This window comes from Polypterus senegalus, chromosome 1, assembly GCF_016835505.1.
Source record: "Polypterus senegalus isolate Bchr_013 chromosome 1, ASM1683550v1, whole genome shotgun sequence".
In the NCBI taxonomy this organism is placed as follows: domain Eukaryota; kingdom Metazoa; phylum Chordata; class Cladistia; order Polypteriformes; family Polypteridae; genus Polypterus; species Polypterus senegalus.
In genome coordinates this window covers 260,280,597-260,306,010 of record NC_053154.1, presented here as the reverse complement: position 1 = coordinate 260,306,010, position 25,414 = coordinate 260,280,597, and the positions used below count along the sequence as shown (strand labels likewise).

At 37.8% G+C, this 25,414-nt stretch overlaps 1 protein-coding gene across 1 annotated transcript in view; it reads right to left on the bottom strand.

Annotated features, from left to right (window-relative positions):
* LOC120519092 (pyroglutamylated RF-amide peptide receptor-like) overlaps positions 1 to 21,533 on the bottom strand; it is a 99,570-nt gene extending 78,037 nt beyond the window's left edge. Inside the window, exon 1 of the mRNA XM_039742189.1 lies at positions 21,101 to 21,533. Coding sequence (XP_039598123.1) covers positions 21,101 to 21,473 — 373 coding nt within the window. The 5' untranslated portion in view covers positions 21,474 to 21,533. The remainder of the gene's footprint in view (positions 1 to 21,100) is intronic.
* Positions 21,534 to 25,414: the final 3,881 nt, after the last annotated feature.

Genomic DNA, 25,414 nt, shown 5'->3' with positions numbered 1-25,414 from the left:
CATACAGGCAACAAAAAAGTAAAACAAATGAATAATTAAAGCTCCTCCCAGCAAAAGGAAAGAAAAAACAAACATTTCTTTGACCCTTTCAGAAAAGTATCGGAATGGAATTTTATCGGGTTTAAGTTTCAATAATCCTGTCATGCCACAGTAATGTGCAAATAATATAAAACATAAGAAACCTTAAATGTGGTTCAATATAGTTTATAATTACCATTGTTAAAGGGTGCCCATCTAGTAGGAGTCGGAACAAACAAGGCTACTATCAGGACTTGAATCTGTTAAGGGCCTGAAACACGTACCAGAGTGAGCAGAGAGCAAGAAAGCCTGAAAGATTGACCTTAAGTCAATGTCTTTTTAGTTATGTGATTAAGCAACATCCATTTTTGCCTTTTTCTTCTCGGTTTAATTAAACAGGGATACTAGGAAGCTACCCCAACATTTCTCCCAGGTTCTAACTGCTTTCTCACCGCAAGCCACACCACATTACAAACTTTTCTTGCTGCTTTAATTAAGCAAAGAAATTTTCTGATCTCAAAGAAGGCCACAAAACCATACCACATTGTCGTTTATCTCAAAGTATACTATTCATGATCTACTTATCCTTTCTCTGTTTTTCATTTGTATATAATAATTAGTGTTAATAAATCGGTGGCAATCATTATGTACAGGATGAATACTTAATTCTTCACCTGAATAGCCCCCCTGCTCACCATTGAATAGTAGTTTTTACCTTATAGCTGTTTTGGCCAGAGAGTGGGGTCATCATTCATAACGGCAGTGCTGACATGTTGAAGAGCAAGAGGCTCACCTATATTTTCATGTGTTTTTTCACTGTTGCTACAGTGATGGGTACTGATAATTTCAGTGTGAGCATTTTCATGTTCTTCTGTATTTGAGACTGTTTGAGGGGTGACTGCTAGGGCTGTATGTGGAAGCACTTTTACTACCACATTGTGTGGCAGACTCAGGAGGAGCATGGAGAAAGGGTATATTTTAGCAGTTTCTCCACTTCCTCTTTTTCCCTCAGTTTCTCTGAAATGGAGGGATAGCTATGTTTCATAATGTTGCAAGTCTATGTATGCTATTAGCCTTTAGGTTTCAATGCTCAGTTTGTGTGGTTGCTTCTCAAGCTCTTGAGAATTCCTTCCAACTGTTCTAAGCAGCTGCCTGCTAGGCAGAGTCAAAGGGTGATGGAACAATCAGTGGGGAGCTTTATTCAAACAAGTACTAACATATGCATTTTTGTTTTCCTTTTTATTAATAAACTAGCAGAATACCCGCACTTCGCAGCGGAGAAGTAGTGTGTTAAAGAAGTTATGAAAAAGAAAAGGAAAAATTTTTAAAATAACGTAACATGATTGTTAATGTAATTGTTTTTGTCATTGATATGAGTGTTGTTCTCATATCTATATATATATATCTATATATATCTATATCTATATATCTATATATATAAATAAATATATATATATATATATATATAATAACATGACAATATAATTGTTTTGTCATTGTCATGAGTGTTGCTGGCATATATATATATATATATTGTCACGCATGCGCGAGTAGGAGGCCGCGGGTGGACCTTAAGCCACATCGAAAGATGTTCGCCGGCAGGGAGTGGCGGGGTACTAACCTTTCTCCTTTGTTTTCCAGGACAAAAGACGCTCCGCCATAGGAACTTTCCCGCACTACGTCCACTTCAGCCCTTCCTTCCACAATTTTAACTTAGTTACAAAGTAATCAAAACTCGTTTATATCCTGCGTCCTCTCATTAAACTTGTATCCCGCATTACCAGTGGGCATGACAAACGCCAGCGGCAGCCTGTCTATGAACTTAATTTAAACTTTAGGTTTACACCTTGCTTTGTTTCCGAAGTAGCAGCACTCATGAATATGGTAGTATATGTCACTCGCTCGCTTCTTATTGTTTTGCTGCCTTCTCAATTATATAATGCATGTTTTCTTCAGCGCTTTTTGGAGGTCTTCCTGGTTTTCTACGCAGTGCGTTGACAGTCAGTTCACGTGATTACGTGGGAGGCGTGATGATGTCACACGAAACCCCCACGGCTTTCGAGCTCAACTCCATTACAGTAAATGGAGAAAAATACCTTCAAGTTATGACCATTACGTGTAGAATTTCGAAATGAAACCTGCCCAACTTTTGTAAGGAAGCTGTAAGGAATGAGCCTGCCAAATTTCAGCCTTCTACCTACACGGGAAGTGAGTGAGTGAGTGAGTGAGTGAGTGAGTCAGTCAGTCAGTCAGTCAGTCAATCAGTCAGTGAGGGCTTTGCCTTTTATTAGTATAGATTCAGGAAACATAATAATAATAATAACCAGTTAATGCACAACTATCATTGGCAATTAGGCCTTTTAGGGGTCCCCCTAAAAGCACAGGGCCTTAGGAGGCCGCTTATCTCACTTAACTATGAAGTTAAGTCAAATGACCAGCTTGAGTAAATCCCAGGGTAGACAAAGATCTAGCACACACTGTGCAAACCATAATGGTGAATAATTTTCCTACCATATTCTGCCTACTTTGATACAGGATACCTATTATAAAATGAACAATATTTTAAACTTGCACACAATATGAAATAAAGTTGATCTATTCAAAAGTTAAACTATTCAACTACCATTGCTGGTTTAACGTTGTTAAAAAGACATTGAAAATGGAAGAATTTGAAGAGCATGCATATTGACCAATGATGATGACTGGCTTCTAAGTCAATTTAGATTTCCAAGAGCTATCCTCTTGGAGCCGTGTGCTGTTAGAATACTAGAATTTATACTTGATATCATTTTTATGTGTATAACATTTTACATTTAACTTAATTTAAATAATGTATACCGTTAATAATTAAACATGTGGGGGCACGGTGACACAATGGAAGTGCTGCTGCCTTGCAGTAAGGTGGTCACATCCCAGGTGTCCCATGTCTAGAGTCTGTATGTTTTCTTGGTGGGTTTCCTCGGTGTGCTTTGGTTTCCTTCCAAAAGCATGCAGGTGAAGGGATTTGTTGATGCTAAATTGTTGCTAATGTACAGTTGTGCTCGTTTTCACCCAGCAATGAACTGGCACCCTGTCCAGGGATTGTTCTGGTCTTGTGCTCGATGCTTGCCAGGAAAGGCACAACTCTGGACGGATGGATAAATGAAATAATTAAACATGTATAACAAAGATTTTTCAATGTTCCTTAAAAGTTTTGGAGAGTCTGTGCTGTAAGCTTACAGATGGTTTGACATTTATTACAGAATTTTCTGTGTGTCGATTGGTTATGTGGAGAAAAAAAGATGGAAAGACAGGAATTGGGGGTTGGTACGTTTGACAGACACAGAATTTCTACAGTAAATGATTCCATCCAGGGTCACGCCCGTCCGAGCAAGCATTATGCGCGAGGCAGGAACAATTCCGGACGGGGCGCCAGCTCATCACTAGCGCTGCACCACAATGTCCCCACATGTTTAATACCTGCTTTAATGCCTTTCATCATCTTAGTATTCTAAAATGTTCAGAGAGCTGCAGTATCATGAATGTAATGTATTCTGTATGGCAATCACTGCCTTCTTGCTTCTGTTGACGTCACAGAAAGCCGATTTAAGAAGCACGTAGCGATTAACAATTGGGTCGGGGTAACACTTGGAATACGAAGCATTGAACATGCTACTTTAGTTATGATGGGGTTTAAGAAACTCTAGTAAATTAAACATCGATTTTAAGGTGAAGTTTATGACGCTTTACTTTAAAGACAAAATAAACAACAAGATTAAAGTGGAAATATCAAGATTAAAGTAGATATTTCGACTTTAATCTCAACATAGACCTTTTTTTCAGACACTGAGCTGCAACTCACATTTCCACGGCGACTTTGATATCTGATCACTTCTTTTTTCAGGCACTGTGCGACTTACTGAACTTGAACTTTTGAGTGCCTTCACCATGTTTTACCACTCCATCAATTTCCTTTGGTTGTTTATACCACTACTTAAGTCACCAAAAAGTACATTTTTCCTCGCCTCCAATTCACTGAGCAGGATCTCCATTTTGCATTCACTGAAATTCTTCTTCTTTACACATGCTTTTGCCATTATCGTTGGGGCTATTTATATTGATTAGCATATTCAAACAGGCAAAATTATGTGAGTCGGGGTGGGGGCTGTAGGCATGTGCTACTCTCCTTTGAATCTCCTAAACACTACTTACCGTTCCTCTCTTCATGGTACCACCTTGCTCTGTTCTAACATTGGCATTCTATAAACTTCTTTACTAGGGCCTGAAAAGGGCATGGTTTAATCAGTTCCTTTATGATGGCTAGCTGAACATCTGCATACCACATGAAGCAACATCACTTGCACTATAAGGAGTTTGCTCATTACTGCTGCCCAGCTTATGCCCATGTCAAGAGAGGTACAGGCTGTTCACTATGCACTTGAAGTCCCAGGATTGTGGTATTATGTTCATTACATCAATCCTTATCACATTAACTTTATCACAAACATTTATTTATGTCTGGATCCTAGTGGTCTAGAATTTCCTGGCTAATGTAAAAGGAACAGACAACATGCATAAAATCTGTTGAGGCTCCAGCCAGCAGACCCAGTTAAAGTGGCAGAGTTATAAACTAAAGCAAGTAATGAATTTTCAGTGTTAGAGGTGTCATCTAGGCTCACTGAACAGAAAACATAAAGTAGCAGGAATGCCATCCTGTGTATCTCTCATTAGGGGGTCAAATGACAATGTTCTAGTTGTCATGCGAGATTTTACTTTTTACTACCAGAAGGGGCTAAGCCACCTGCAGGGTGGAAATGACATTGAATTTCTTACTCTGGATGTTCCCCCATTTTATTGAAGGAAATAAAATCCATGAGAATAACCATTCCATTCCACTCCCATTTCTAAGTGTACCGTCAAAATGGTTTCTGCATGAGAGTCGTCAAATTTATGTGTGTGACAATATGTAAACAAATACATATTGTAATGAAAGTATATTGTCCCTTTGTGATGTTTAACACTAAATGTTTTCAGATCAATCAAAGTCTAATATCAGACAAATGTCACCCAAGGAAGTGACCAAATAACCTTTTTTACTTTTTTCATTTATCTAATGAACTAAGTTACCCAACAACAATTGAATGAAAGAAGAAATACTGAAGGAACTGAAGAAATATTTAAAGCTAGCCTTGTTCAATATAAACCTCATTTATGTTGGCCCTTACCATCAGATTCAAGTTGCTAACACAAAAATTCCACAAACACATAATTTCATGATCAAAGGAAATTACAAATGAGGTAAAAAAAAAATAATAATAAAAAAAAGATTCTCAGATTTACTGTTCTCATATCCAGTCAAATAGTATGTCAGAATAAATACTATTTCACCATTTATTATAGATGTGTCTTCCTGATTAATACATTAATGCTTTATTTCTTAAAATTGTATTTAGTTTAGTATTTCTGATCATTAACTCAATAAGGGAATATGAAGTTTTGCATACTCTAGAAGTGATTTTGTCTAAGATATATAATTGTACGACTGGAGATATTTCTTGCTTTACATTTACCCTTCCCGGATCTACCAAAATGAATAGGCTCAGAATGTGATTAAAAACTGTTTAAACATTGAGCTCATTTGAGTTAAAAAACCATTTAGGACATTTAAAAAACTGTTAATACCATAAACCTGTACTCTCCTACACCCTACCCCCAATCACAATTTGTTTTAAGGAAAAAAACAAAATTTCAACATAGCTTCGACAAACTGCAAGTTGATTCTAGAAATCAAATTTGCACAACTGAATCAAATCAAGTGTTATACAAGAGTGACCACTGATTCTCCCAGACAAAACAGGTTTGGAAACCCTCATTCGATCATCCTCCTCATTTTGTGCTCTCTAATTCTATGCATGATTTGAACCCATAAATACACTAAGAGTTCTCACACTGGGAGTTGCAACTTTTGTTATACTGGCGTGAAAACAAGTGAGGTTACTATCAAGCAGTGTGTAAACTAAGAAGAGAGAAAGAATACTTTAGTAAGACTGAGACACCTGAGTTTATATGTTGTATATGATTGTTCAATAATGTTTTTGTCGATTACTTTATGTTCAGGTATTGATTGCTATGGTCTGAGTCTTTTGGGACATATGACATCGTGAGGTAAGGGTGTGGTTTTACAAAAAGCACGCTGTATGGAGAGTTGGTTAAACAGGGTTCAAAATAAACAGCATTTGAATCTTTATTCTGAGTGTGTTGCTACTTCAACCTAAAGAACATTACAGTATAGTATGAGCACACTAAGAAATGTCAGAATATTCTTGTATTCAGAACACAATATGGTAGTACAATAAGGAATACCTATATATAACAGCCGTCAATGTCAGTGAGCACTTACTTCTTTAACCATTATAAATATTGATGGTTTGTACAGAGGTGAAGGTGCACGTCCACAGCAAAATAATTGTAATAGTTGGTATGTTGGGGAGTGAGTGAAAGAGAGACCAGCTAACATCACCAGGAAGTTTGCTGCTTAGCATTATTTACAGAAAATCCCAGTGCAAAAATCAAGGAGAGTTCTTTGTTTAACTTCCACTGTAAGGAGGCAGTTTCTGAAGGCCTCTGTAATCCAGACCTTGTGGTTTTACAGCTCACCACTACCTGTTACCACTGTGCAAAATGAGTGACCAGGAAAGGATCATGGTGACATTCCATTAAAAAAGTTTCCATAGAGACGGGCTGCTTTATAAGCTTACAGGTATGCAGAGTGTTATATTATTCAATAATTTAATTTTCGAAAAAGAAAATTGTTAGTTTTAAAAACATTGTATTTAAAACAGATGAGTGTGTATGCTTAAAACATTTCTCTCTCTGAGTTTTTTACTGGAGTTTGGCTCTACAAATGTAAGCATCCATAAGCCACTGCTTGCTTTTTGTGATGTTTTAGTACTTTAGTATTTGTTTTATTGAATAATTTGAATCCACACTTTTTATTTTCTTTTATTTTATTGTGATCCGTTCAGTACTGTATTAAATGTATTTTAGTGCCACACAGAAGTATCCCTCTATTTCAAAGTATTTAGAATTCCTCAGAAAAGGAATAATAATGTAAGTCTTCTTTACATGCGTCACTTACTTCTTGGAGTTTGCCTTATGGGATATGAGCACACGTACAAGTGAACTAATAACTATCGTACTTTGTATTGCCTAAATAGGTGTTATTTAGTTGAAAAAAGTTCAGTGTCCTCTGTTCAAATTCCTCTTTTACTTTATTTCCTTTAACAAACACTGAGTTAAAATGGCTGAAAAAAAAAAACCAAAACAGAAAAAGCATAGTCCACTCTGCATCTGTTGAAGCACGTAGAGTGAGAGAGAAAAAGCAAGAGCAAAAAAAGAAAAGGTATCCTAGTAGCAAACAGGAGTACATGCTGCAATTTTGCAACCACAACTACCAGCACCTGCTGCCTACATAAGCATAAAACATGCTAGCAGATATTCTAAAGGTGCACTGTGACCTTCCAGTGCTCTGAAGAATACCAACAATCTAAACCACTTGGCCCTCCCGCACCGCAGTGTGCTAATGTCCTTGGGCTATAGAAACCTACTCTTTGTTTGCCCAATCACTGAATACTTCTATTGTCTACTTCCATAAACAGCATTTAAAGTGTAACAGCTACATAAAATTGATAATTAAGAGTGGATCTCCTCATTCCTCAAGAAATGCATAGCTTGTAAACTAATGGCAGATGGTGATGGCAATTGTGACATGAAAAGGGTTAAAAATGATAAGCCAAATTTGTAAAATTATAAGAATGAAATAATATGAGAGAAAGGAGATACTACACTGATAATACACTCATTATAAGAGAATCAAAAATACAGTTCTTAATTATAGATTAATTATTTTATTGTCCCTTTTATAAACATTATAGCTTAGGTGGTTCAATTCAAAGAACGATTAAGCAACAGTAAAACATTAACTGAAAGGTAAAGCAGATGGACCACTTAGGAAAATGATCAACACAAAATGTAATTTTAAAACATAATAAAAATTATTCCATATCAATAACAGGTAGTGTATAGCAAAATGAAAAAAAATTCACCTAGTCACTATTTTTGAGCGCAAAATTAAAGGCAAGCCTAGAAGCTCATAATAAACACTGAGAAGAAATCTTTAAGCTGTATAGAACCTGCAAATCATGCTTCCTTTCATTTCAAAATAGAGGTTTTTTTTCTTTTGAAACTCTTTAACAAATATGCATCACCAGGGATTCTTGCTGTAGCAGCAGATGTTAGGAATGTCAACTAACAGAAAGTTTCCTTGCTCATATCTTGATTGCACTGTGTTATTGGTCTCAGCCAGTGGTCCTAGTCCTTCATATAAATGTATTCTTGTCTTGAAAATTATTAGTTACGGTTGCTTAGATTCACTGCACCACTTCAAAAAAGCAAGGACATATGAGCTCAGCATGTCTTCAGGCAGCATAGATGAAAATCCATCTTTAGTAGCTCTTAACATTTGATGTCTCTATTGTGTTGGTAAATCTCTTCTCTAGACTCAAACAACTGGACAAGGCAAAAGTTTAAAAACAACATATGTGACAGACTAACATGCGAATACAATGGATTCAGAAAGTATTAAGACCTCTTCATTTTCTTCACATATCGTTATGTTGCAGCCTTATGCTAAAATCGTTTACATTCATTTTTTTCCACATCAAGCAACGCTTAATACCCGATGAGAGGAAAGCAAAAACAGAACATTCCAAATTTATGTAAAATAAAAACTGAAATAATACATTGACAGAAGTATTCAAATCCTTTACTATGACACGGCTTGGATGCATTCCATTCTGTTGAGGATTGTTGAGATGTTTCTACACCCTGTATGCATCCCACCTTTGGTCAATTCAACTGACTGGACATGATTAGGAAAGGCACACATCCGTCTATACCACATGCACTTTAGAAAAGGTCATCCACCTGAAGTTAAGCTTGTTTGGGCCTGGACGGTACCTGGATGGGAGACCATCTAGGAAAAGCTTGGGTTCATGCTGGAAAAGGTGTTGGTAAGGCCAACAGTGGCCACCTACCATGTGGTCTGAATGGGAATCCCAGTGCAGTGATAAGGACACTGCTCTGTATAAATGGCCCCGTCCTTCAGGTGAGATGTTAAACTGAAGTCCTGACTCTCTGTGGCCATTAAATATCCCTGGGCATTGTAAAGAGCAGAGTGTATCTCAATGTCCAGGCTAAATTGCAAACAAATTAGGAACATCCACAGCTCTTCCTAGACCTGGCCACCAGCCAAACTGAGCAATTGTGGGAGAAGCACAATGGTACGACAGGTGACCCAGAAATTGATGGAAACTTCCACTGCAATACTCCGTCACTCTTCTCAGTGAATGACACAAGGAAGTCCTCTTGAAGTTTGGAAAAAAGGCACCTAAAGAGCTCTTAGACAGTGAGAAACAAGATTCTATGGTCTGATTAAACAAAGATTAGCATCATGTCTGAAGAAAATCAGGCACTGTTCATCACCTGTGCAATACCATTAAGTGAAAGATGGTGGTGTCCATATTTGGCTCTGGAGTCATTGTTCAGTGCCAGGGACTGGAAGACTACTCAGGATTGAGGAAAATCTGAACAGAGCAAATTGCAGAATTGTTAATGAAAACTTGCTCCAAATCTCATACTGGGACAGTGGTTTGCCTTCCAACAGGACAGTGACACTGAAGTTGCTTAGTGTAACAACACCTGCACAGGATCGGTACATCCGAATATCACACCTGCGTGACAGGTACAGGATGGCCACAACAACTGCCCGAGTCACACCAGGAACACACAATCCCTCCATCAGTGCTCAGACTGTCCGCAATAGGCTGAGAGAGGCTGGACTGAGGGCTTGTAGGCCTGTTGTAAGGCAGGTCCTTACCAGACATCACCAGCAACAACGCCGCCTATGGGCACAAACCCACCTTCACTGGACCAGACAGGAGTGGCAAAAAGTGCTCTTCACTGATGAGTCACGGTTTTGTCTCACCAGGGGTGATGGACGGATTTGTGTTTATCGTCGAAGGAATAAGCGTTACACCGAGGCCTGTACCCTGGAGCGGGATCGATTTGGAGGTGGGGGGTCCGTCATGGTCTGGGGCGGTATATCACATCACCATCGGACTGAGCTTGTTGTCATTGCAGGCAATCTCAATGCCTTGCGGTACAGGGAAGACATCCTCCTCCCTCATGTGGTACCCTTTATGCATGCTCATCCGGACATGATCCTCCAGCAGGACAATGCCACCAGCCATACTGCTCGTTCTGTGCGTGAGTTTCTGCATGACAGCAATGTCAGTGTTCTGCCATGGCCAGCGAAGAGCCCGGATCTCAATCCCATTGAGCATGTCTGGGACCTGTTGGATCGCAGGGTGAGGGCTAGGGCCATTCCCCCCAGAAATGTCCAGGAACTTGCAGGTGCCTTGGTGGAAGAGTGGGGTAACATCTCACAGCAAGAACTGACAAATCTGGTCCAGTCCATGAGGAGGAGATGCACTGCAGTACTTCAAGCAGCTGGTGGCCACACCAGATACTGACTGGTACTTTTGATTTTGAGCCTCCCTTCATTCAGGGACACATTGTGAAACATTTTTAGTTTATGTCTTATGGTGTTGACTCTTTTAGTGCTCATACAAATATTTACACATTAAGTTTACTGAAAGTAAAAACAGTTGAAAGTCAGAGGACGTTTCTTTTTTTGCTGAGTTTAGTTGTTAATAATATTAAGTTTACATACTGTATTCATGGTGTCTGCAGGGTTTTCTCTTAAAATATTCCTTGTTTTTTTCCGACACCCAAACATTCATATGCTATGTTAACTGGCAATTTACAGATTCGTTTTTTGTATATCAGGGTACCCTATGATGAACTGGCATCTGGTTCCAAGTTGGTACCTGCTTTGTGCCCAATATTGACAGAAGAGTCTGCATTCTGAATTGGATATTTTTTATTTGAATATGTATGACTATCAAATATTAAACAATATTTAATTATTTTCTGCAATGATTAGTTTTTAAAATCCTGGGGAAAAAATTGAGAAAAATAGGGTATAGCTGAATAGTTACCATTTACTGGAGGAACTATAAATCTAAATCAACAGGTAAGAAAGCATGATTTGTAATCATATATAACTGCCTAATAAATCACATTGGTCTAAGAGCAAAACAAAAAAAATACAACATAATGAATCAGAAAACTAGATGGAATTTATATAAAGAGTAAATAATTAGCAATTAAGGAAAAACTAATAAATATGCTTACAATCATGAACCAAATTTAAATTGCATTAGTGTTATCCAAAAAAGAAATTACAGCTGCTTGTGACAGTTAAGACAATTCGCCGTTAGCAAATTTAAGACAGCTTTCAGTTAGCACATTTTACAGGCACCACAAACTAAACTTAGATAATACAAAGAAATAATAAAAAAACAAGATCTGTGCACTCATCTGCTCAGTAAATAATCTACAAGTTCAGGGCCATTTACTAAGAACAAAACAATTAGGCAAAAAGACGAACAACTGAACATGAATGTGTTTCTGGCAGACAATAGTGATTCTGACATGTTACTCACTATCGGGGCAGACATGGGGGGCTGGGCTTGAAGGCTAATCTATGTATACTGAGGAGACCACAGAAACCTAGTATGTAATACCAAAGCTTAGGTGTCACCTACAGTAGACTTGAATAGCCAGTACACAAGAACAGCTAGTAGTGTGAGAGTATGCAATGGGTGTATGGATAGCCATAAAAATGACAGAAACAGCGTCTGAGATTATGAACAATAAACAGAACAAGAACAGCAAATGATCTCTCTGCAGGGAGGGTATGTCACATTAAATGTTAAAAGAGGGGTGATTCTTCCTACTATTTATTTTGAGTAAGAGTGAAGGAGACAGAAGGAGAGAGGGAAGATAAAATATATTCTGGCACCAAATTATTTTTTACAGTATGAGATATTCTCAACAATTAAAATAAAGAAAATCTTAAAACAAAAATGAAAAAATATATACATTTTCAAAATTAAAATGGAAAATAAATCAGCTGTTTTAGTTTTTTAACCATTTGCAGACTAAATATAATTTTACCTAACTATCAAAACACTTTACTGATTGTTCCTTGAAGCTACTGCCAAATCAGTAATTATACAAGGTAGTTATTGTTTCATTGCCAAAAGATCTTTCTAAAACACAAGTCTGCGGTCCACAAGGTTATGTCTCTTGAAGATTTGATGGACCAGGACATTTCAAATTCAGGCTTTTGAATTATGGCATGCTATTCATGAAGTGCAAAGAAAGATGGCATAACTGACATCAGGCCACATGTGCGCCCTGTAATTTAGTTTCAATGTGGGCTGTTAGATCAGTGACTATATGCATACGTATGTTGGGCTTAGTCTCTGTCACTTATGCACAGGATGATGGGCTCCCGATACATCTGTGTTACATCCTGGAGACCCAGTGAATGGCAGTTCTGAAAGTTGCCCGATACTCTTGTCACACCACTCATATTCAGAAGTGGCATCACAGTTTACTGTTTGAGTAAAATTGTCACCTCAGTATGCATCACTATCACTGGAGTTTGATCCTGTTATCCTGTTACTGGCGATTTCTGAGGATCTCTTATTTGTTATTTTATAAGGTAAATTGATTTCTTCTTCACATGCTTTACTCTCTGATAACCCGTATTCAGCTCAACTTGCGACCATAAATACTGTTCCAACAGCCATCCTCTGTCACTAGTTGCTGCTCACAAGAAAACTAAAGTCAGGAATAATGGTGTGCATGGGTTTAACAGCAGGCGAGTTATTTCAGGGATTACAGTAAAGGGGTTAAAGATGACTCAATAATATTTGTTTGAAAAATAAACAATACATTTTTTCCAGATATTGGACTGAGATCTGCGGTGGGTTGGCACCCTGCCCGGGATTGGTTCCTGCCTTGTGCCCTGTGTTGGCTGGGATTGGCTCCAGCAGACCCCCGTGACCCTGTGTTAGGATTCAGCGGGTTGGAAAATGGATGGATGGATGGATTGAGATTATTTTCAGGACCCTTGGTTACAGCCCAGGTTAGCCAGTGAACAAGTCTGACTATGATCAATTAACTTTTTATTTTTAGTATGCAGTGTCATAGTAGTGCTTATACTGTAGTCCACATCCCAAAGAAATGTGACTTAAAAACAGGACTCTTGACTAACGAATTAAGTGGAGATGGGGGTTGGAGTATTTTCAGTTCAAAAACTCATTCCTGTGATTCTTTCTTTTCCTGTTTATGTGCACGCTTATAATTCTCGAACCAACTATTTAACAATATTTTAGGAAAAAATAAATTGTTGTGCATGTTTCAAGCAAGCAGCTGGATAACAGACATATGGATTATGTGACACAAGTAACATAATTTTTTTTTTTCAGTGGACGTTTTTCACATTGTTTGTTACTGTACACCACTGCTCAGTTACTGACTTCTATCATGTCATAAACTTCTCTCCATTCTGCATGAAAGCATGAGTTAACTTTTCTCAGCCACTGCTACAAAGTACATACTGTATGGTAAGTCCTTTAAAAGGACTTTTCTAAGTGTTATTTGTGCAATTCTGAACCCAATACATGATAACACATATGAAAATGGCTTGTAGAATGAAGCTTGAAACATTTTTGGGAGACATTTTTATGGTGAAGTTTCCAGTCAGTTCTTTGTGAAAATCATGAAGGGTAAGCAAGAAATAAGGGTCCCAACTTGATACAGTCTTGTGAAAAAGGTTTTTATTTCTCACTTTCAGGTGATGCAATGAATTTTTGACAATGACTGTGGTCACTTCACTATGTAGTTCTAATATTCTAGCAGGCCGGTCTAAATAAAAATACTGTAACACATTTTGATTTTTGTTTTTATATGAAACAGAAAGCTAACATATCATATACAACAATGACACATGTGAAGAATCCTTACATTGGCTGATTCATTTAAATAGATATCGAAGTCCTGCTAGTCAAACCGTTATTGAAGACTTAGGCCATTCTTACTTCATATAAATCCCAAAAACTGACTTACAGTGAAGTTCCTACCTGAAAGATTAAACAACTAACCATACCTTTTCAAAAAGATATTACTGTTGAGCGATTCATAAAATTAACATATGTTTTGGTATGTGATTTTTAAAAATGTTACTAAGCCTATGTGTAAATCACTGCAATTTCATTAAAATCGAAATTATTTTTGATAAAAGCCATCATTCCACAACTGTCCACCCTACTACAATCTCTCCAAGAATGAACAGTCTGGCCTACATGGCACAGAGTATTTCCACTGACATTCTCACAAGGAAAAGCAGATGGAAAGAGAGTAAGTACCAAAATCTGGTATCATTTCACAATTTCACAAAAGTTCCCGGAATCTAATCTGACAGGGACAGACACTTTCCCAGCCTCAGACATAGCTGGGAGAAAGGATAGAGACAAAAGAGAGAAAAGCAGTAACAACTGAAATTCTTGACTGGAGTAGGAAGGCTCCACTAGGTGAGAGACAGTCAATCAAGCACAGACACTAGACATTTTCAGCTTTACAATCATTGTTTTTAGTTTTCACTGTTGTTTCTAAATACAGTGTGTTAATGGGAGGTTTTGGGGAGCAGACTAGGCCACTTTGTCAAATTGTCATTATCACCTTATAGAACTTCAATTACCTTTTCTCAGACACTCCAAGTGTCTGACAAAGTCAATGCTAGTTTAATGCCACCAGGCCAGAGGCTAAAAATGTGGGCGTACAATTCTGTGCTTTTGATTGCAGCTTACATGCACAGGGAATGAAAACATCATTTCTCCTGAGGTTACAGATGGAACAGCTTTATTTGTCCTACTTCTTTTATTATTAGTTTGACTGATTTGATTGATCTCTCTAGTGTCTTACAAATAACAACTATGGAAGATTTAGGAATTTTTCAATTTAAAGTTTAAATGAAGTTAAACAGATATATATTCCTTTAACTGTGATATAGTCAGTAAGATTTAGAAAGAGATGTCATATATACACACACAAGTCATATATAGCAAGTCTCAAACCCTGAGGTTGTGGATTCAAATCACCCAAATGACACTGTGTAACCATGAGCAAGTCACTTCACCTGCCTGTGCTCCAACTGGAAAAACAAAAGAAGTGTAACCAACAGTATCTCAAATGCTGTAAGTCACTTTGGATAAAGGTGTCAGCCAAATAATAATACCAGAAACTAATACAGTGTGTTTGTGTCGGTCATCTAACTATAACTACCATGTTATTTGATTTGCCTATTAAATGTATAGTGTCTGTATAGTATACTTGTGCATGGGGGACAGTTTACAGGCTCAAACCGGGGGTTGGCACTCTCACCTGATCCTCTCTCCTCTTGTTCCTCTGCAGTTCAGCCCAAGGCCCTGCCTCTCAGTGACTTCAAAACCAGTCCACCATGATGACATCACTTCCAGTGCCCAGAATTCACCTTCCTGCCACATCAGTTCCTGTTGTGGCAGCCCTGACTCCGCCTCTTCCTCCTATCCACCATACTTATAGAGCAGACTCACCCTGTTAGTTCTGTTCAGTTGTGAACTTCGTTCTGTAAAGACGTGTTTTTTTTCTGCTGAAGCCTTCAGTATATGCTGTAGCCATCCCCAAACCTTTTTCTTGTCGGATGCCTTATTTTTAAACACATAAACAAAGGAGAATTGTCTGCATGACAAATATTCCCACATCATTCTAGGTTTTGCTGTTCTACCTTAACAATCTTTAATAATTTTGTATGTCTTAGTATTGGAGTTATTGGATATTCAAATGTTATTTCCCTTCACACCCCAGCACAATCAATGTCTACATAAAGTTTAGTTATTTGGCTGATGCCTTTATCCAAGGCAACTTACTGCATTTATGACACACTTGGTTGCATTTCTTTTTGGTTTTCCAGTTGGAGCAGAGGCAGGTCAAGTGACTTGCTCAGGGTCACATAATGTCTACAGTAGGATTTGAACCCACAACCCTAGGGTTCGCAGTCTAAAGCCTTAACCTTTACACCACATTACTTACATACAGTAGCTGCCATATGTGCTTATAAATGTATTCCAAGTATGACAAAAAATATATGCATATTAATTCAACCAGCTACTCTAAACTGGCTCTGTGTTCACATGTATGGCTTGACTGCCTCATCCAAGATTGGTAATCAGTGCTCCCTATGACCACAAACAGGATTAATTGAATTTATTTGACACAGCCCTACTTATCACCAGAGAGCCTGGTTTATGTTCATGTCCTCGCTATAAAATCTATGAAAGTTCAATGATGCAATCCTTTGCATTCACTCAAACACTGGTTAAAAGACTAAACATTATGTACAAGACAAACGTCAAGGATCAAACTCTAACTACACAGGTTATTAAATTCTTTCAGATGACTTTCATAGCTATCAGTACACAACAGTTTATAAAACAAGACACATAAATGTCCTTTCTGCTGCCTGTGAATTGTGCTTTGGAAGAAGGTTTGGAAACTGGGATCCTCTTTATTTGCTTTTAAAATGTCTAGTCACACAAGTTCAGGCTCACTCTGTTGGCGAAATACATAGAGCAAATGGTGTACTCACAATTTTGAACATTGGTCGTCGTTAGTTGTTGTGAACAAGAAACAGTAACTTCAGCAATGATGTGCTTTAAAAATCTACAATATCCAGTAACATTTTAGTTAAGGTATGCATTATAAGAATCTATTAACAGTTTGCAGGTAATTAGATTTACTGATGTAAAAGGGCTGCAGCATATTTCAAGGGCGTTATTATTTCTAATCATAATTTATTATTACTAATAGTATATTTAATAAAATGTTTATAAACTGTTAGGAGTTGTCTTATAGTAGAGAAATTGAACTGTGACCTTTAAAGTGTGACCCATTTTCTTTGGGAAGGCCCTGCAGCATTATCTGCCTCACAGCCTTTAAGTTCCAATTCAGTTGCTGCCCATGGTGCTTTCCGGGTGTACATTTTACATACTATACTCAAATTATTAAGTAAGCTGTCTCCTTTAACAGTGAACAGTGATCCCCCATAGTTCAAAGACCTGCTGTCACTTTGTCTTGAGACAAAGGATACTCTTTAATGAACCAACTGTGTCTCTGACTGGTTCCTTTTTTGCTCCTAAGTGTTCATGTTAAAACCACTGAATGCAAAATTGGATGGATGGGGTTTGCCTTGCATAGAATTTCTCTTGTCCCTTTGGAATTCCCATTTTACTTTTATATAATCTCATCACAAAAATGATATCAAAGAATAATTTACCACATGAAAAGGGGTGATGATATAGAATAAGGTCACCAATATTTATATAGTCTAGTCTATGGAAACTATTGTCCCGTTAGCCATTAGAAATGTTGTTAGTTACTGCAGTTATGCTATATATACTGTATCTAATAGGAATTTATTAGATAAATGAATTATTCCTTTATTTCTACTAGGACGAAAATGGTTAAATGCATATAGAAAGATTGATTAATTTAGAATATTTATTTTGTTTATTCTAGAATCATCTCACTAGCATTATGCAATCCTAAGTAATAAATACATACATTCTCAATGGACTGACATTTTGAAAGCTCTGATTAATTGGGATTTACCATTCATGCACGTAAACAAGTTTTTCAGAATGATTCTGTATTTACTGCAATCTAAATTACAATAACAATCTATAGCATTGGATGTGTGGGTGAATATTTCAAATAGGACAGTAATCAATAAAAAAACACTGATATGTTCATTTCTTCTGTTAGAAATTAGTTTTAATGAGTCCATTAAAAGTTATCCTTTTAATATTGTGGAAAGCAGCCCGGACACAGACAGGCAGACACCGATGGTTTACACCCAAGCACACGTTTATTCATATTTGCTATTTTTACAAGTGTCCCGCACAACCCAGTGCCCCTGCACCAAATCGCCCTCAGTCCAGGCCTTTCACAATTATGCCTCTTCTCCTGACTGCCTCCACTCCTCTTCCACCCGACTCCAGCCCTTGAATGTTCACCCGGACGTGCTCCAGGTGCCTCCCGATGAACTTCTGCCGGCACTTCCTGGTATGGCAGAAGTGCCAGCTGAGCACCCGGAAGCATTCTGGGTGTCCCTGGTTTTCCTTCCACCAGCACCTCCTGGTGTGACGAAAGTGCTGACATCCAGGGCTCTTCAGGCATCCAGGCGCCCCCTGGCAGTGACCACGGGCCCCTATAGGGCTGAGCTTCCATACTCTGTTCCCGTAGTCCCCATACCAACAAGGGCGGCTGCCCTCTCGTGGTCCGGAAGAGGCGTAGTCCCTCTTCCGGACCTTCCAGGCATCCCAGATGGGTAGCAGCCCTCAGCCGCTCGCCACAATATGTATTGTAAAAGTGTTTTTTCTGCTAACACCAGGAATCACCATAAACCAAAAAAAGGCTAATGGCTTGGTTCAAGGTGTCTTCCCATTTCAAGTTAAAAACTCCAAAGGAGACTTTAATTGTACTGTATATAAATTATATAAATGTAAGCAATAGATATTTGCATATTTTTCACATGGAGTAATGGTGTATATTGAGAAAATGAGTACAGTGCTAATTGTTTTTTGCAATGTTAATACATAATGCACATTTCCTCCATTTTCTTGGATTTTTATGTATTCACAACCCATCACTACTAATCAGTTTGTCCAAGTCTTATAAAACACTGTTATCAACCCCAACTTGCAATAATTGCTTGCACTCTGCCTACATTCCATGACATTTACAGACTCTAGTTTGTACAAAAAATGAATACTAAAAAAGAGAAAAGAAACAAGAAAAAAACAGCTCAAACAACCAAAGAGAAGTTTATAAAAATGGTACCAAAGACAACAATGGTTTGATTCCAGTGTTGTCCACCACACAATGGCACACAAGATAAAACCATTCAATGATACCAACATATTATCACAGCTTCAATATGGCCATTCCCAATCACTCGGGTTGCGCATATAGAACAGAAATCAAGTTAACCAGGAAATTTCAAATTTGACCCCAGGAACCTTTGGGGGAAAAAAACAACAGAAAAAAAGTGGAACACTTGGTGGAAAGCATCATAATTAGTTTTCAAGGTTTGCACATTAGAGCAGTGATTTTAAGGTATTCTTTTTGTTGTTTTAATTTTACTCTACTCATCCATCTTGATAAAATGATAAGTGTCTATGTGCAACAGAGTGTAACTGCAGACCGCAATACCTATGAGGTCAACCACGTAACGTCCTAACGTCACAAAACGCCTATCGCATTACACTATGGTTAAGATTAGGGTTGTGGGAGAGTCATCTGACTCAAAGGGTGTTTTGTGACTGACGTTGTGGCCATTACCTCACGTATGCCATAGCTACTGCAGGCTTGCAGTTAGACCCATCTCTCTATGTGTTTGTCCGGTTGCTATGTCTCTGTCTTTCCAACAGACAGCATATCACAATCATTAACACTACTTCTAGAAGAGACATTTGCATTGCATTTGTCACTCTAGCAGATGGCGCATCACAAACATTTGTAGTAAAGTATTTTATTATTACAGATGTTTGTGATGTGCCTGCCATCTGCTGGAATGGCAAATGCAATACATTTGATTACTACATGCATTACAAAATATATTCCAACAGATGGTGCACTGAATATGTTAATACTGAGGTCTATGTTGATTACTTACTGTAGGTTTCAAGCTGTCTTAGACGGATAGCACAGCTTGTAACAACATATTAGAACATCTTGAAATCCAATTCAAGATATCAGGGATGGAAGCTAATCCCTGTAGCAGGGCACCAATCCAATGATGGGTCTGTTCACTCGCTCACCCACTTGTGGTCAATTTAGAACTACAAATGAACTTGAATTTTAAGTATATGGAGTAACCAGAGATAAATCCATGCAGATACAGGAAGAACATGCAGACTCCATACAGAAAGTACCTGACCTTAAGATTTATACCCTGGATCCATGAGACAGCAGTGCTAACCTCTGCTATGGCTGTATTGTCAGGTTATACATCTGCTCATTAATACGAACATCATGATCTAATCTGTTAAATTTAAAACAGAGGTCAAACAATGACGTAATAAATGCCACTAATCAGCTAACAAGGCAATAATCCATCCCTATATATACTGATTTTTAAAATATTGAAAAAAATTCGAACTGCATCGAAATATATTTGAACGCGCACACAGAGTTGCTTTATGCAAAGAAGTAGGAGGTTACATTGGAGTATTCGTCCATCTCAGTAAGTCTTCATCCAAGTCAGACAAAGCTCCGGGGGACTGGCCGGCCACTGTCTGTGTAGAGTTGGCACATTCACCACCTGTTCGCGTGTGGGTTACTTTATGTACTTCGTTTTACGGAGTACGACCTAAAAACTTGTATGTGTCCTGTGATAAACTGGAGTCCCGTCTTGGGTTAGATCTGTCCTCACGCTGCCGAGGCTCTGGTCGTCTACGGGATTAACCGGGTTATTTAATGGAAGGATGGAGCAGAACAGGTGCATGTAAAAGGTGCACATCCTCCACGGTCATTACAAGGCACACTGCCGCATAAACCTCACCAGGTCAAGGCTAAACTGTGGAATATAAACGAAAGATATAAATTATCACCAAACACATCTGGCAGCGATGTTAAAAATCACTGTTTTGCTATTTTAAGCAAAATACTTCTATTTTTAGCTCTGAAACTGTAGCACAAAGTTGATCCCAGCAAATATTCAATAATTAAATTACACACATGGCCATACAGTAAATCCAATTCTATTTTCATTAGCGCTCACTCAATTAGATATCAATATCAATTAGACACAGACATGGACACAATAATTATTTAAATTCTGATAATGCCTTTATGCTGCATTAAAATAGGTACATTTGAAACTGGGATATCTACAGAACTAATATTAAAACCCACGTTTTCTTGTATAAACAGAAATGATTAAATAAAGCTCACTCCACTAAATCACACGCTCTGTTATTTGTTGTGTTCAGACACTCGTCCTGTAAACACAGTGTTTGCCATCACTTACCCCCCAACCACTCCGAAGAGATATTTTGTAGTAACGTAAAGGGGATGCAGAAGAAGGTGATGAGAAGGTCGCTTACTGCCAAGGAGCAGATGAAAACATTGGTCGCGTTTCGCTGCGTCCTTTTTCTCACAACCAAGTAGATTACTAGGCTGTTTCCCACCAGAGCTAATAAAAAGATGAAAACATACATAACGACAAAGGTAGTTTTTACTCCGTATGGCAGTTCAGGCGTGTAGACGAGAGGCTGAAGATTGTAAGTTTCTATAAAGTCCTGACGAGAAAGATTGAATAACTCCAGGAACTGTTTTAGAATCTCGGGGGTTATTTTTAGGGACCCCATTTCTTTACCCAGAGGCATTTCTTTCGCGTCCATTTCTGCTAACCAGTACTTTATACCCCTCAGAAGATGAAAGGTGCCGCGAGCAACTCATGGTTGCGCTTTTAGTGTTCCATCCTTAAAGCTGCGGCAGAAGGCAAAACACAGCTAAACTGCCATATATGGCACGTGTGACGTCACGGAACACCCTGGAGTCTGCATTAACAGGTAAACGCTGTGCTTATGGAGCTGCAGTTTTAAATCGCGGTTGATATATTTTTTTAATTACTTACTTGATTACTTATTTATTTTTCTTCTGTGTCACTGTTAATAACAATAAAGCACAGAAGACGACTCCCTATCCCTAACCTTAGAGATTAAGCGCAGAGATCATACCTGCGAACAAAGCCGTGTGTATGCTGACCTCCTCGCTAATTCGAATTGTTAATTCAAATAAATGGTGGCTCGCACACGACAGCATTACATTGCCAACACAGGAGCTGTGCATATTTATTAAGAGAAAGTTCAGCTACTTGCGTTCTTTTTGCCAACTCCACGTTTGGGAGAAATAGTAAAGCCTGGCTTTGTGTTAATTCTAACTTGAAGAGCTTTGATCGATTCAATTGTATTGACTGGCTATAAATTAAAATTGTCTTGAAAATACGCCAGTGGAACTGCCCCTTACGGGGTCATCTGCTTCTTGCTGTGGCTCAGTTTAATTAAACAGTAAGATACGTTTGTTTAGCTTTTCATAACATACTTGACCATTTCACTGTCATATAAGCCGCCTTTACTACTGCCAGGTGAATCGTTTCCTTTTGTTGAACGGTGATGCCAAACAAAACGAAGTCGTGCTCGTGGTAGCTTATTCTTGCGAGCATTATGGAATTATGTATAAAATTAAGAAACAGACAGCAATCACCCGATTAAATGACATCTTAATTTGCAGCGCTTTGTCATGCCGTCCGTTTAGTACACAAGTACCGTCTGCAGTTATACTTGATACTGTTTTAAACAGTATTAAACGCTTTTTAATTTTTTTTTATTTCCAGTCAGTTATTAAAGAACATTGCATGATTATTTTTTAGGTGAAGTGTCCTTTTTAAACTGTTCCCACGTGAACTTGGGTGTTTGCTTGAGAGTTCCCTGCGATGTACTGGACATCCACCCAGAGCTGGTTCCTGCCTTGTATCTGATACTGTTGGGAAAGCCTTACTTTGTAAACACTAAGCCAACATATGTATAAATATTTCCAAATTTCTGAACCTTTATTTACAGGATACATGAAAGCTGTACAGTAGGTAAATTGTGTATAGGTTTCTTCAGCACACAGAGCTGGACAAACTGAGCTAAGAACAAGTTATGCCTAATAATCACTTGAGATGGATTCTCAGAGCAGCACATCAGCTATTTCTTCACTGTTTTAGTGGTTGTTTTTTCTCTGACGAAAACTGCAAGAAAGTGTGAGAACTTTAAGTATAGATTTCAGGTTTAAATAACGTGTATTACAAATCATATGTGGAATAAGCGACCACAGTATAAACTATCAATGAGTTTGTTAGAGCCAACAAATTTGCAATACGGAGTCTAAAATGCTTGGCAGTTTCCTTTCAGGTACTAAAAGTCTAAAGAATTAGGTTAGTGAAACAGATAAAGCTCCTGAAATGTTGGTAGTTCTATTGAGATTTTAATAAAAAAGAGATCTATGCTGTATTTTAAATCTATAGATCATGCATTTTTGGGCTGCAGCAACTGTACAGATGAAGTGTATACTGACAAACTTGCCATTCACCTAACACCAAGACAGTGTCTCAGCAAAAATTAAAACATAAATTGCAGTTGTGGCATCCAAACACATATTTTTTTTCTTCACCCTGAAAAGAAAATATGTTGCAAAACTCCTAAGCATAAGTATTTTACTGTTAACGTTGACAGACATGATTCATGCCCACTTCGAATTCAATGCTGGTTGTTTCACGTTTAAACTCAGCCCACGTGATCAAAACCAGCTAAGCTAAAGGAGAACCAGGGCCGCTAACCTCTTTATCTGCAAATGTCCTCTCTGTACTGTAACATATTGCTATAGTTATTATATATTACTAGACATTAAGCCCGTTACAATAACGGGCGCTAGAACAGTAGTGCATAAACATTTGTATGAACAGTCTATATTAACTCTTTCAGGGCTGATGTCAACTTTTGTCAAAAGGAGGTGTTGACGATGATAATCGACTGTAAACGGGAACAAAACCAACTGTGATATTTTACTTGGCCACTCATTTCTAGAAGGAAAGTTAGATTCATTGGTCTGACTGATATTTCCTGTGCTCGCATGAATAGCAAGGCGCAAACAACTGCCAAAATGGGACTGACATCTGGCAAGAGATCAAAGCGAATGCGTAAAGCAAAATAATCTGCGGACAACGTTTTGCCATTTTTATATCTGAACTGGACTATGAATTATCGGACTCTGATTTTGATACAAGTGATCAAAAATGAATATGAGGTTCCAGCTTCAGCTGATTGGTCGCAGGCTAATTGTGGTAATGACAATGTTCGCCAGGTAGGACTGCCACTTAACAATGATGAGAGGTAGAAACCAGATTGCAATGCACTGTGACCGTGATCGCTGCTGCTGCTGCCCCAGCCATGTGAAGACAGCTTGGCAGCAAGCCTGCTGCACATTCTTGGCAAACTGGCAGCCACAGCACGCAGCAACAGGCGTTTTATGTTGATTTCTGTGTTGAAACCATTGGTTTCAGAAACCGTCTTTGGGAAAAAATATTCAGCCCTCAAAGAGTTAAATGACAAGGGACCTCGTATGTGGCTGTAATATGCGTCATTGTATTGTGTGCCTTTAATTTTCTGTCTCAGAAATACTGGTTTGTATTTCCGTAAAATGCCTGTAATTTTGTCTGACAGTAATAAAGTGGAACCTCGGTTCATGACCATAATTCATTCCAAAACTCTGGTTGTAACCTGATTTGGTCGTGAACCAAAGTAATTTCCCGCATAGGATTGTATGTAAATACAATCAATCCGTTCCAGACCGTATGAACTGTATGTAAATATATATATATTTTTTTTAAGTTTTAAGCACAAATATAGTTAACTAGCAAAATACCAGCTTAGAGGAGAAGTAGTGTGTTAAAGAAGCAATGAAAAGAAAAGGAAACATTTTGAAAATAACGTAACATGATTGTCAATGTAATTGTTTTGTCACTGTTCTGAGTGATGAGTGTTGTTGTCATATATATATATATATATATATCTATACATATACATATACATACATATTTACACACAAATACATATATATATATACATACATACACACACACATATATAAACATATATATACATATACATACATATCTACATATATACACACACAGCTATTTCAGATCAGTGCAATACGCTGCTTGTTAAAACGGATGACTCCGCTCTTACGTGCAAGTCTGCGTGGATATTATGAACTATCGTATTTGTTCAAGTTCTATTTAAATTTTAAATAGAAGGAATTTTTATTTAGTCGACAGAAATATCTTTGGTAGGAATGGTAAAAACAGACAGGAATATTATTCGTGAATAAATCAACTCAAACCTTAAACAACTTATAATATTTTGCTCTCCATAAAAATATATCCTGTCTAAATTATACAAGTTAGAAATAAAGTAAACGTTAAAAGAACAAACATTCAAATTTCTTTACTCTTATGTAATTTTATATAAAAATAAACTTAGATTTTAAATATCCCAAAAGATTTTGCTCTCCATAAAAATATATCCTGTCAAAATTATACAAATTCAAATATGAACATGCTGCATAACAAAACCTGGAAATATAAATAAAATGTGTTCCTTTCAGCAATAACAAATCAAATCATTCAGTTGTCTTTGCTCATATGTCATTTTAGAGCTGGACGCCTGGCATCTTTTTTGGCACAGGTTCGTTTCTGTTTGCTGTGAGGTTCTGTGTTGTGGAGATTCTCAGGATG